This window comes from Gopherus evgoodei, chromosome 3 (assembly GCF_007399415.2).
Source record: "Gopherus evgoodei ecotype Sinaloan lineage chromosome 3, rGopEvg1_v1.p, whole genome shotgun sequence".
Lineage (NCBI taxonomy): Eukaryota > Metazoa > Chordata > Testudines > Testudinidae > Gopherus > Gopherus evgoodei.
In genome coordinates, this window is record NC_044324.1 from 5,782,037 (window position 1) to 5,793,159 (window position 11,123).

The following is an 11,123-nucleotide window of genomic DNA, read 5'->3' on the forward strand; positions in this document are numbered from 1 at the left end:
CCGTGGCTCCCGCTGCAACCCCGGGTCCTGCAGAGAGAACAAGGGGATGGGAATTCCTGCTCAAAGCAGCCCCCATCTTCGTGGAGATTCAGCGCAGCGAGCAGTGAGCAAGGATCCATCCCTGCAAACGGGCCACAGTCCTTCCCTGAGGTGACAACCCCAGTCCCCAACCACCCCCGCCTACGACCGGTGCCTGTAAGGTCAATGGGACGAGATGCTCCCCAGCGTGAGGAGGGAGCCCCCCTTAGGGTGGGAGGAAGGAGTAGGGAGGCATTTACAGGTGAGCCGGCAAGTCTGAGGTTAGGGGAGGCTTTTCCAGGCCTCCCGGGCTGCAGAGCAGGAGACCCCCCACCCATAGGCAGGGAAGGCCTGGGGGTGGGGGCAGGGAGAGGGAGCTGGTGCAAATCTTCCGGAGTTTAAGCAGGAAGGCAGGGCTGAGGTGGCTGGGAGGCGATGCAGCCACCTCGGGGGAGGAGGGGGGACAGATCCTGAACAGCGCCCACTGCAGGAGCAAGGAGAACAAGACACTTGGAGTTCAGAACAAGGGCAGCAGCGCTGGACTTTGGCCAGGCCAGAGGGGTTAGCGCCTCCATTTGTGGAAAGCCCGGCAGCCCGGTTGGGTTTTCGCATTTCCTTGGAAACTCGCCACCTCACAGCATCCTGAGGCATGACTCAAAGGGAGGCAAGGAATCACCTACTGACTCAGCAGCTTCCCACCATCCCCGGGTTTTCCCCACTGGGCTCCCCTCCCCGGTTCGCTCCCTAGCTGGGACACCCACTAGCTCTGTTGGGGTGGCCTGGGGGCATGGGTGGCTCCAGACCCCTCCCCAGCTGGCGGGCGGCTACGGTCATTGCTTGGTCCCTAACGAACTCAGGTGGCTCTGGGCACATGCCTGGGGATGGCTGGCAGGAAGGTTTGCTGAGACAGCGTCCGTCACCTTGGTTAATCCAGTCACTCTACGGGGGGTTGGCGGGCGGGGGGGCCAAGCGCGGTGCTAACGGCTCGGGGGATGCTCTGTCTCTCTCCCAGGACAGAGACGCTGCAGATCCAGCTGACAGCAGGAGATTCCACCTGCCTGGAGCATCCCTGATCACAGTGCGTCAGAACATGGCAGCCATCCAGGTGAGTCTCTGGCCTCTCTCTTGGATCAGAAGCCCCTTAAAAATGGGGAGTCAAGAACCCCCCCGTTTTAGTTCCTGGGGGCCTGTCTCCAGTGCACTGGGGCTGTATGATCTAACCCTGCATGGAGAGCCCAGTGTCCCGGTTGGTGTATTAGCCGGCGAGGTGTAACAGCACCCGGCTGCCCAGCTGCAGAGGCTCAGGAACGGCTATAGCCCAGGGCTCCCAGGAGGGAGCGCGCACCCCCCCCAGTGCAGAGGAGGCAAAATGCTTGTTGGGATGATCAAGCCCAGCACAGCTGGGGCAGAATCATTGCCAGGGCTTCCCAGTCCCCTCTCTCCTGCTGTATGAGCACTCGCTAGCCATGGGGCATCCGGGAGATTGAGCAGAGACAACAGGGACCAAGGAAAAGGAAGGAGTCTAGTCATTAGCGCAGATTGGCTGGGAGCCAGGACTCCTGGGTTCTGTTGGTGGCTCAGGGAGGGGAGTGGGGTCTAGTGAGTTGGGTTGTGCTGGAGCTAGGACTCCGGTTTTCAATTCTCAGCTCTGGGAGGGTGGGGTCTAGTGGTTAGTGCAGGGGGACCCAGGATTCCTGGGTTCCCTCTCTGGCTCTGGGAGGAGGAGTGCAGTGTTTAGAGCAGGGGCTGCTGGCTTCCTATTCCAGCTCTGCCACCGACAGGCTCCATTGCCTTGGGCAAGTCCCTCCTCTTTCTGTGCATACGGGGACTGTTCATACAGCAGGGCTAATCCACCCTTCCCAGTGGGGATCCTGAGGATTCCCTGCCGGCTGTGCTGTGCTGTGAGATCTTTGGCGAGGGCAGGGCCAGGCTCACTGCGCTCCGAGCTGGTTGTAGATCTCTCCAGCCGTCTCTTGTCTCCTCCGTCCCTGTCCACACACAGCCCCCGTTCCTGCCCCACAGCACCTGTCAGCCCCCTGAGCACTGGGGAAAGGCCCACATCATTCCACGGGGGCTGGGCCGGCTCCCCCTTGCTCATCAGCCTCCCCATGGAAAGCGAGGGATAGGGCAGGTGGGGCACAGAATTAGGGCATGTCTACACTGTGGGGGAGGAAGGCTTGCACCAAAGTCAGTGGGGGAGCGTTACAAAGCCAAGCCCAAGGAGCAGGCCCCAAAGCTTGCCTGAAGGAGAGTTCAGCCTTCCAGCCTGAGCTGCTGCCAGGAGGTGCCCACTTCCTGCCCTCAGAGCAGGGCTGTGCCCCCATATCTCCCCCATCTGTAACCTCCACACCCCCTCCCCCAGCCCCACACCCCCTATGCCCTCCTCCCAGCTGCGACACCCCCCCAGCCCCACACCCACTATACCCTACGCCCCCTCCTCCCAGCTGTGATCCCCCTCCCCAGCCCTATGCCCCCTCCTCCCCGCTGCGACGCCATGTCCCCAGCCCCACATCCCAGCCCTATGCCCCCCTCCCCAGCCCCACATCCTAGCCGTACGCCCCTCCTCCCAGCTGCGACCCCCCTCCCCAGCCCCATATCCCAGCCTCACGCCCCCCATGCCTTCCTCCCCGCTGCGACCCCCCTCCTCAGCACCACACCCACTATGCCCTACGCCCCCTTCTCCCCGCTGCGACCAGCCACGCCCCCTCCGCCCAGCTGTGTGACTCCTGCCCCGCCCCCCCGCGCAGGCCCCGCCCCCCGCCGGGCTACTGCGCACGTGGAACCCAACGCCACGCGAGCTGGGGCCTCGCTGCGCGCCCGGGGTCCTGCCGCCGCCTTAGGTGCCCGCGGCGGTGCCTGTGCCGCCCCGCCCCGCCCCGCTGGAGGGGCCCTGGCAGCCGCTGCCGGGGCCGGAGAGACGCAGGCCCGGCCCGGCCCGGCCCTCACCGGATCCCCGGCCCGGGGCCGCGGCGGCGGAGCGCGGCGGGGCAGGCGGGCGGCGGGGCAGCCCCGGGGGGGCGGGGCTCGGGGGCGGGCGGACTCAGCGCCCGCCGGAGGAGCGGCGGGGCCGGGGCAGGTCTCAGGTGCGGGGCTGCACGGGGTCCCTATAGGCGGTCTCCGTACGGTGTAGGGGGTCTCTACAAGGTGTGTGGGGCTCTATAGGGGGAGGGGTCTCTACAAGGTGTATGGGGCCCTGTAGGGGAGAGGGGGTCTCTAAGGTTGGAGGGGGCTCTTCGGGGGAGAAGGTCCCTATAAGGTGTGGGGGCGCCCTGTGCGGGGGCCCTATAGGGGAGGGGTCTCTACAAGGTGTATGGGGCCCTGTAGGGGAGAGGGGGGCCCTATAAAGTGTATGGGGAGCCCTGTGCGAGGCCCTATAGGGGGGAGGATCCCTATAAGGTGTATGGGGGGTCTCCATAAGGTGTATGGGGGGCCCTGTGTGTGGGACTCTACAGGGGAGAGGGGTCCCTATAAAGTGTATGGGGGGCCTGAGTCTAGGGTGCTCCAAGGGGATGGGTGAGGGGGCTGACTAGGGGAGTGGGGGGGCTTTAAACAGGATTCTATGGGGCATCTGCGTTGGGGGAGATGGAGATCTCTGTAGGATGTATGGGGGTCCTGGGCTTGGGCAGCTGTCTTGGGGCATAATAGGGAGCTAGAGAGGTCTCTGGGGACCTCTGAGGGTGCAGGGTGTGGGGGGCCCTGGCAGGAAGTGGGGCACACTGGGGAACAGGTTACAAACCCATGAAATGAGGGTGTCAGCTGGCCCTCCCCTGCCCCCTAAGGCTGTTGCCACCGACAGGCTCCATTGCCTTGGGCGATGGGCTGTTGTTCCCTTCTGTCCTGGGGGGATGCTGTGGTTCCAGGGCTGGTGGAGGGGACCTGCAGGCACTTTTTCCATCTCAGGAGGTTCTGTAGGAATGCCCTGGGGTGGCTGTGCCGATCCCAGTAACCAGCAAAGAGCAGCTACAAACTGCCAAACGCTGGCCTCCGGCCCGCCACACAATCCCTGTTTTGTGCTCACAGCCAGAGCCCAGCAGACAAACAGCTGTGAAACAGGGAGTGGACTGGGCCACTGGCCCAGCATTGGGGCAGGACAGAGCAATTCCTAGGACAAATCTACCAGGGGGTTAGAGCAGGACCGGGTAGGGTGAGGATTCTAAATGCTGTCGGTATCCCACGGTAAGTTCTCTGTTACTCTGCTGAAGCTGGGCCCGTCCTGGCTAAGTCAAAGGAAGCCACCCTCAGGCTGGCATAAGCATGGAGATTATAATGGTAGAACTGTGCCAGTGAAATCACACCAGCGTTAGACACGTCTAGACGACCCCTAGAGGGGCTGGTGTTGGAACAGGGATGGATTCGCTGTAGCAGAAGCCATTTGCTTTGGTTTCTGCAGAGAGCCTGCTGGACCGCGGAGGCCGCTCGTAGCTGATCTGGAAGCGCTGTAGGTCACTGTGCCAGCCTGCGGGGAAGATGAATGGCTGCGTTTCACACACACTCTGCCTGTCCCTCATCCTGGTGTCCCTGCTGAGCAATGTCCTTGCTTGGAGTAGTCAGGATCTCCATTGTGGAGGTAAAGGAGGCGTTCCCAGCTCGGGCGCTGTGTAACATTTGTACCGTAGGCCTCAGTTTCCCTATCAGCCAAACAGGGACTGGGTTAGTTAACGCTAAGTAAGTGCAGATTATTGTTAGAGCAGCAGATCCTCTCTCGGGCTCTGCCTCCCATTGGGCTGGGCACAGGGCGGACCCTAGAAGGAGACCATCTTGTTAGTTACTGCACCCATTGCTCCCGGACGGACTGTGCTCTATTGAACTGTTGTTGCCGACGTGCCCATGGTCACGGGGCAGGCTGGGTAACTGCCCTTTGCTTCTCTCCCTCTGATTCACCATGTGTGACTAATGCAACTGAGTCCCCTCTCCTCTCCAGCTTGTCGGGCCCTGGTGGACGAGCTGGAGTGGGAGATCTCCCAGGTGGACCCCAAGAAAACCATCCAGATGGGGTCGTTCCGTATCAACCCGGACGGCAGCCAGTCGGTCGTAGAGGTAGGGTGGCTTGTGCTTGCCCCGCCTGGTACCGCTCTCTAGCCCTGGGGCGGCAGGTGTCTCTGAAGGATCAGGTTTAAGAGTGGGGAGGGGTGGATATGGAGCCAGGTGTTGTAGGGAGAGGGACGGAGAAGGGAGTGGGTTCTGAAGATTCCACTTAATTCATTTTCCTCCTGCTGAAAGACTCCAAGGTGGTCAGAGCCACCCACTGGATGCTGTTAGCCACGGAAGGGGGGTTCCTGTTCTGGAGACACTGGGATATGAAGCCAGTTTGTGATGGCCGCGAATGGCTCCTCCATAGTAGCAGCGCTTGCTCTGGAGAGGCAGCATTGGCTGATGAAGCAGGCGGCTGGCACCCAGGGCTCCTGGACTTTTCTGTTCTCGGAAGAATTTGTGGGCAGGGGGTGGGACTGGGAGCGGTGACTCCTGGGTTCTGTGCAGAGCTGCCCCTCTGGCTCACTGCATGGCCTCGGCCAAGTTGTTTTGCCACTGTGTGAAGAGCAGATAGCACTGTTGCTGCTCCCAGGGCGGCTCAGCCAATGCTTGCGAAGCATGGTTACGACCTGGTTGGAGCTCGGGTGCTGCGGCCGTCGCGTGGGTGAGTGGCAAGGTGAATGCTGGCCTGGCATGTCGGATCGCTGTGATTCTGCCCAGGTGCCCTATGCCAGATCAGAAGCTCACCTGACGGAGCTGCTGGAGCGGGTCTGTGAGAAGATGAAGGAGTATGGGGAGAAGGTGGATCCCTCCACCCACCGGAAAAGCTACGGCCGCGTGATCTCCCAAGACGGGACCAAGATGGACCTTTCTGGGACCAAAATAGACGGGGACGTGACGTCCCGCCTGAAGTTTGCGGTGAGTGCAGAGGTGTTCCCCTGATGTGGGGCTCCCCTGATGGAGCTCAGCCGCCAGTTGAAGGGGGAACCAGTAGCCCCTTCCCTGCTGGTGCTGGGCACCAGTGAATGAGTGGGAGATGCCAGGCTGCTCTCACTAGGAACGCCTCAGGGCTTAACTCTGACCCTTCTTCCTGGACTGCAGAGCGCTGACACCCACACGCACACACAGCCTGACCACGGTGCTTTGCCACCGCAGAGCAGGCCATGGGCAGGTGGGGCTGCTGTTTCTGTGTCTGGGGTAATGTAGTTTCTCCTCTCTGTCACTGCTGCCCCATGTGACCCCTGAGTGCCAGGGGAGGCAGGGTGCGGGTTTTCTGACACTCTCTGTCCCCCGTTGCAGTGCGAGAGTATCGCCGAGGAGTATGAAGATGAGCTCATTGAATTCTTCTCCCGTGAGACCGACAACGTCAAGGATCGGCTCTGCAGCAAGCGGACCGGTAAGGGAGACTCCACTGCCGCTTAGGGTGGGGGGCTAGTCAGACAGGTAACATAAGAACTGTCGCACTGGGTCAGACCAGTGGTATCCAGCCCAGTGTCCTGTCTGCCGACAGTGGCCAATGCCAGGTGCTCCAGCGGGAATGAACAGAACAGGGAATCATCAAGTGACCCATCCCGTCGCCCATTCCCAGCTTCTGGCAAAGAGAGGCCAGGGACACTTCAGATCATGGTTTTCCTAATAGCCATTGATGGACCCATCCTCTGTGAACTTACCTTTTTTGAAGCCTGGTATATTGGGCTTCACAGCATCCTCTGGCAAGGAGTTCTACAGGTTGACTGTGCGTTGGGTCAGGAAATACTTCCTTTTGTTGGTTTTAAACAAACGGAGCCTCGTTCGTCTCTAGATGGCTGCCTGGAGGCCGAGGCCAGGTCCAGTCAGCAGCCACCACTCTAGGAGAGAGATGGTCCCTTGAACAGGGCGGAAGCCATTGGCAGTGCACAGGGACGGGGAAGAATTTAGCCAGGATACCATGGCTGGTCCCCTGTACTCAATCAATGTTGTTCCCCACTTCCCATCATGCACCAGTGCTGCAGCATCGCTGGGACAGGCTGACTGCTGCGCTCCAGCCCAGAGGAAGCTGCCTTCCAGTGATGGGGAAAGTGATCCCTCTGCATCATGGTCCATAAGTTTCATTGAGACGTGGAGTCACCCACCCGTGAGGCCTGGGGAGGCAGCTGGGTGTTGGACGCATCCATGCCACCTTTCCCACAACTGCACCTTCCTTTGCCAGTTCTTTCCCCCTGAGATATCCATTTAAGGCACCTCCCTTATGTGTGTTTTCGTAATTTGGGCGGCCTCTCATTTTACGCTGGTTCTTGGAATCCAGTGAGTTTGTTAACCAGCCAAAGCAACAAGTGTGCCGCTGAGCTATGCTGACTGCTGAAAGCAGTGGGGCGGAGTGGGGCTTGCTCACCTGGGCGAGGGGCTGGGCTGGGACTCGGGAGACGTGGCTCCAATTCCTGCCTCTGCTCTAGTCCTTGGTTGAGTCACTTCCCCACTCTGTGCCTCGGTTTACCCATCTGTAACACAGGGATACACCTTCCTGTCGCAGAGCGCTGGCTAACTCCCCAGGTACTCTGCTGAGTGCTAGAGAGAAGCCACTACAAAAAACTATTCATAAACCAGAAGGAAAGTAAGAAAGGAGCTAATGGTACTTAGCTGTTACCCAGCGCACTTCGTGCGTAACCTCCGAGCCCTTCACAAAGGACAGCCGGGGCCATTCGCCCCATTTTACAGATGAGGAACCTGAGACAGAGTTGGGTTGACTTGCCCAGGGTCCCCCAGCAGGTCAGCGGCAGGGTTGGGAATAGAGCCGAGGTCTCCTGATTCCCAGCGCGGTGCCCTGCCCACCAGGCGCTGCTCCTGGCTCTCTTATCCTGCAGCTGCTGGGTCACACTCTGTCCTGCAGCCGTTTCACATAAGCTGTGACTGGCCCACTGATGGGATCTGAGTCTAACTTCCGTGGTCTTACGCACTTGTCAGTAACTTGCCCTCCCATCCCCTGGCCTCTCCTTGCCCTTGGGGTGTCAAACCCTCTCCAGAGACCTGCTGGGGATCTGAGGCGAATGCTCTGCAGGAGTGTCCCGGCTCCGTGGGCTCGCTGCTCCCACCGAGGGCTGCAAGTCAGAAGATGTATTTCCCGCTGGCTTTTCTAACCGCCTGCAGCTTTTGGGGGAAACTCCAGCTTGGGCCAAGCAGCTCCTCCCACAACCAGCCCAGCCTCATTTGTGTCGGGGATTCTCACTGGCTGCCAAGAGCAGTGACGGGATTGGAGCAGCCAACTGCTGGGTGCTGTTCCACTAAGTTGTTTTTGGATGGCGGCCCTGGGTGCTGCCTGACCTTTGTTCGTTCTTGTCCAGGCTGTCGCAAAGGGACCCTGGCTTTACACCTCCATCCCCGTATCTCCCTGGCCCTACACACCTGATAGCGCTGCCTGCCACAGCAACGTGTCAGGCTTCAGCAGAGAGCTCCTGCCCTCTGCGCTGTCTGGGTCAAAGGCCGACTTCAACAGCTCTCTTCAAACAGCTGCGTTTTTCATTAGCCACTAACTAAAGTGTGAATGGTCGGGGTGGGGAGCAGTGAAGTGGGTCTCCCCCCCCCCCCTTCCCATGGGGCGCTGCTGTGCTAGCCAGTCCCTGCTCTCTGGCTGGTAGCCAGAGCTTTCAGTCCTCGTGTGAGCAGCTGCCTTGTTCTTGGGCTGCATGTTCAGCTGGCCCCTTTACTGTGTGCTCCAGTAAATGGCAGAGACCCACGGTCTCCTGTGCCCTCCACCTCTAGGAGGGATGATCTGCCTCTGGAAAAATGAATGAGAGTTAAACTCTAGATCTTAAATTGTCGATCCCATGGCCCCTTTTATGAGCGTCAGGATGTTAGCCCATGTCCTGGCCCCGTCCCAACTGGGCAAGTATTTTCCACTGACCTACCGCCCCCGCCCCGGTTCATTCACATACAGGCTGCTGTTTTCTTTCAAGGCCGAGGCCACTGTGATACTGTACCGTGTTGAACAGCTGCTATGTCCCACCTTAGAGGTGGCTGCATTTCAGTGAGGATGAAATTCTTCTCCGGGTAGATTAAGTGCTTTGGTGTGAAAGGTGCTAAAAAAGCTGTGGTCAGCAAAGCAGCTGGGAGCCAGTCTGTGGTGTTTGGAATCATGCAGACTGAGGAGCATATGGGAATCATCTTGCATGTTAAAAGGAACAGAGAAGCTGCAGGCTGCTAAGCCAGTTCGAAAGGGACACGCTTGTGGTAGCTGCTGTCTGTTTCCTATAACTGGAGAGAAATGTTACTGAAGATCTGATTTGGAAACTGAACCAGCTTGAGGAGTGGCAGCAGAATGCTTAGACTGTAAACTCTGGGGCAAAGCCAGTTGTCTGCAGGTGTAGAAGACTATCACAACAGGACCTGATCCTTGCTTTGTGGCCTCCAGGTGCGACCATCCTGTAAATAATACAGGGGCATTGAGTGAGATCGAAAGGTACAAAGTCCCAGCTGAGAAAAGGAAGTACTTTTTACACACGGCACAGTTAGCCGGTGGAACTCACTGCCACAAGATCAAATTGTGTAAATTGTAAGGAATGTGAGCTCTGCCGCTGCACTGCATGAACCAACCTCTAACTCACAAGGGGTGGGGCGGGGGGTCAGGAGGAGATTGTCCCACAGCTGCCTCATGCAGGGTTCTTACCCTTTCTCTGGAGCAGCTGGTGCTGGACACTGGATTGGTTGGACCTCAGCTCTGATCCAGTCTGGTAAGTCCCTTGTTCTAACGGCTTGTGCTTGTATGCGTAGATCTGTGCGACCATGCCCTGAACATCCCCCATGATGAGCTGTGAAGGCGAAGGCCTGGATCAAACTGGACATCCCCTGTAGCGGACTCCTCCCCTACCCGCCAGCATTGCCCTGAGAACCTCGCTGTGTGTCACTTGGAAACCCCAGTCTTCGCTTGGGGCGGAAAGCAGGACAGAAGCTTCCTTTGGAGGGAAAGACGTTGTCCTTCTCCTGCCCCCTTGAGATTGCTTGACTTTCAATCTGCCTTTAGGCTGTCGATATTTCCTCCCTCATCCCTTCCCTAAGGAGATGGACAGATGTTCCTGTAGGGTCCAGAGTCTCGATTACTCTGGTGCTTTTTGTCTTATTTATTTTGGTTGAGCTTCCACTGTAACTGTCGTGGGGTGGGAGTGTCAGCTCTTGGGAAGAGGAAAGGGGGCCAGGGACCAGGACTCCTGGGTTCTGTTCCAGCTCTGAGAGGAGATGCCCATGCCTGGCGCTGCCCCTCAGAGAGCATCAGGACTCTGAGTTCTAGCCGGGCTGCTGGAGTGAGACCTCCCAGGTTTTATTCTGAGCAGCAATGTACTCTAGTGGCTACAGTGCAGGAGCAGGAGTCAGGACTCGGGTTCTCTTCTGGCTCTGACGCTGTCTCGCTGTGACCTTGGGCAGCTCACTTCTCTGTGGCTTTTCTGACTGCACAGAGACTTCTCCACCATCATCCGTCCAGAGGGGACACTTCCAGCTGCCAGCAGCAGGAGCAGCGGTTATTGAGCTCAGATGACAGCCGGCGAAGACATGGCCGAGTCAGCGCTCTGCTAGTAACATCTGCACGCGCAGGGTGGAGCGATCCAGTTTTCCAAGGGGAGTCGTGTGACTTTGAAGGGCTTGTTTTTAAATGCCTCAGGTCTGTTTCCTGAGGACCTCTTTCTAGGCTGCAGGTGGCTGTGATCTCTGACGGGGGGCAGCAGAATAAACCTCTGGCCACACTGCAGCTGGAACTGCTCACAGTGGTCCTGTTTCCCTGTGCAATGAGGGGTAGGGGGGATTAGTCTGATCAGAAGGTTCTGAAGAGCCCCTTTGGGGCTTGGTCCATGGGAATTTCCAGCACGGGATCCCTGTCCAGGACAGCCAGGGCTAGGAGGGGAAGCTGCTAGCAGCTTCAACTACCCTGTGGCGACGCAGCGAATACCGAGGCAAGGGTGGTACCAGGGTTAGGCAGTGCTGGGGACCAGCATTTTCTGCCAGCTCCTGCTCTAGTTATGGGTAACAGCTGCCATCTTGGGGAACAGCAGGGCTTGAACGGGGGCCCTCCAGAGCCAGAAGTCTACAGCTTGAGCTGAAGAGGCAGAGCTGAGACCCGCATTCTTTGTGCAGCAGGGGACGTCGGCTAAGTCCCAGGGGAAAGGTGCTGC

The 11,123-nt window shown here is 58.9% G+C and overlaps 1 protein-coding gene across 2 annotated transcripts; it reads left to right on the plus strand.

Moving 5' to 3' along the window:
• The first annotated feature begins 3,041 nt into the window (after positions 1-3,041).
• Positions 3,042-10,716, plus strand: CNPY2 (canopy FGF signaling regulator 2). Of its 2 annotated transcripts, none has more exons than XM_030554713.1 (6): positions 3,042-3,101; positions 4,409-4,585; positions 4,940-5,055; positions 5,710-5,907; positions 6,289-6,385; positions 9,733-10,716. In XM_030554713.1, the coding sequence occupies exons 2-6, from the start codon at positions 4,486-4,488 to the stop codon at positions 9,774-9,776; spliced, it is 555 nt and encodes a 184-aa protein (XP_030410573.1). In that variant the 5' UTR covers positions 3,042-3,101; positions 4,409-4,485; the 3' UTR covers positions 9,777-10,716. The 2 variants fall into 2 exon arrangements, with proteins under 2 accessions (XP_030410573.1, XP_030410572.1); XM_030554712.1 differs by having other exon boundaries at positions 3,059-3,162.
• Positions 10,717-11,123: the final 407 nt, after the last annotated feature.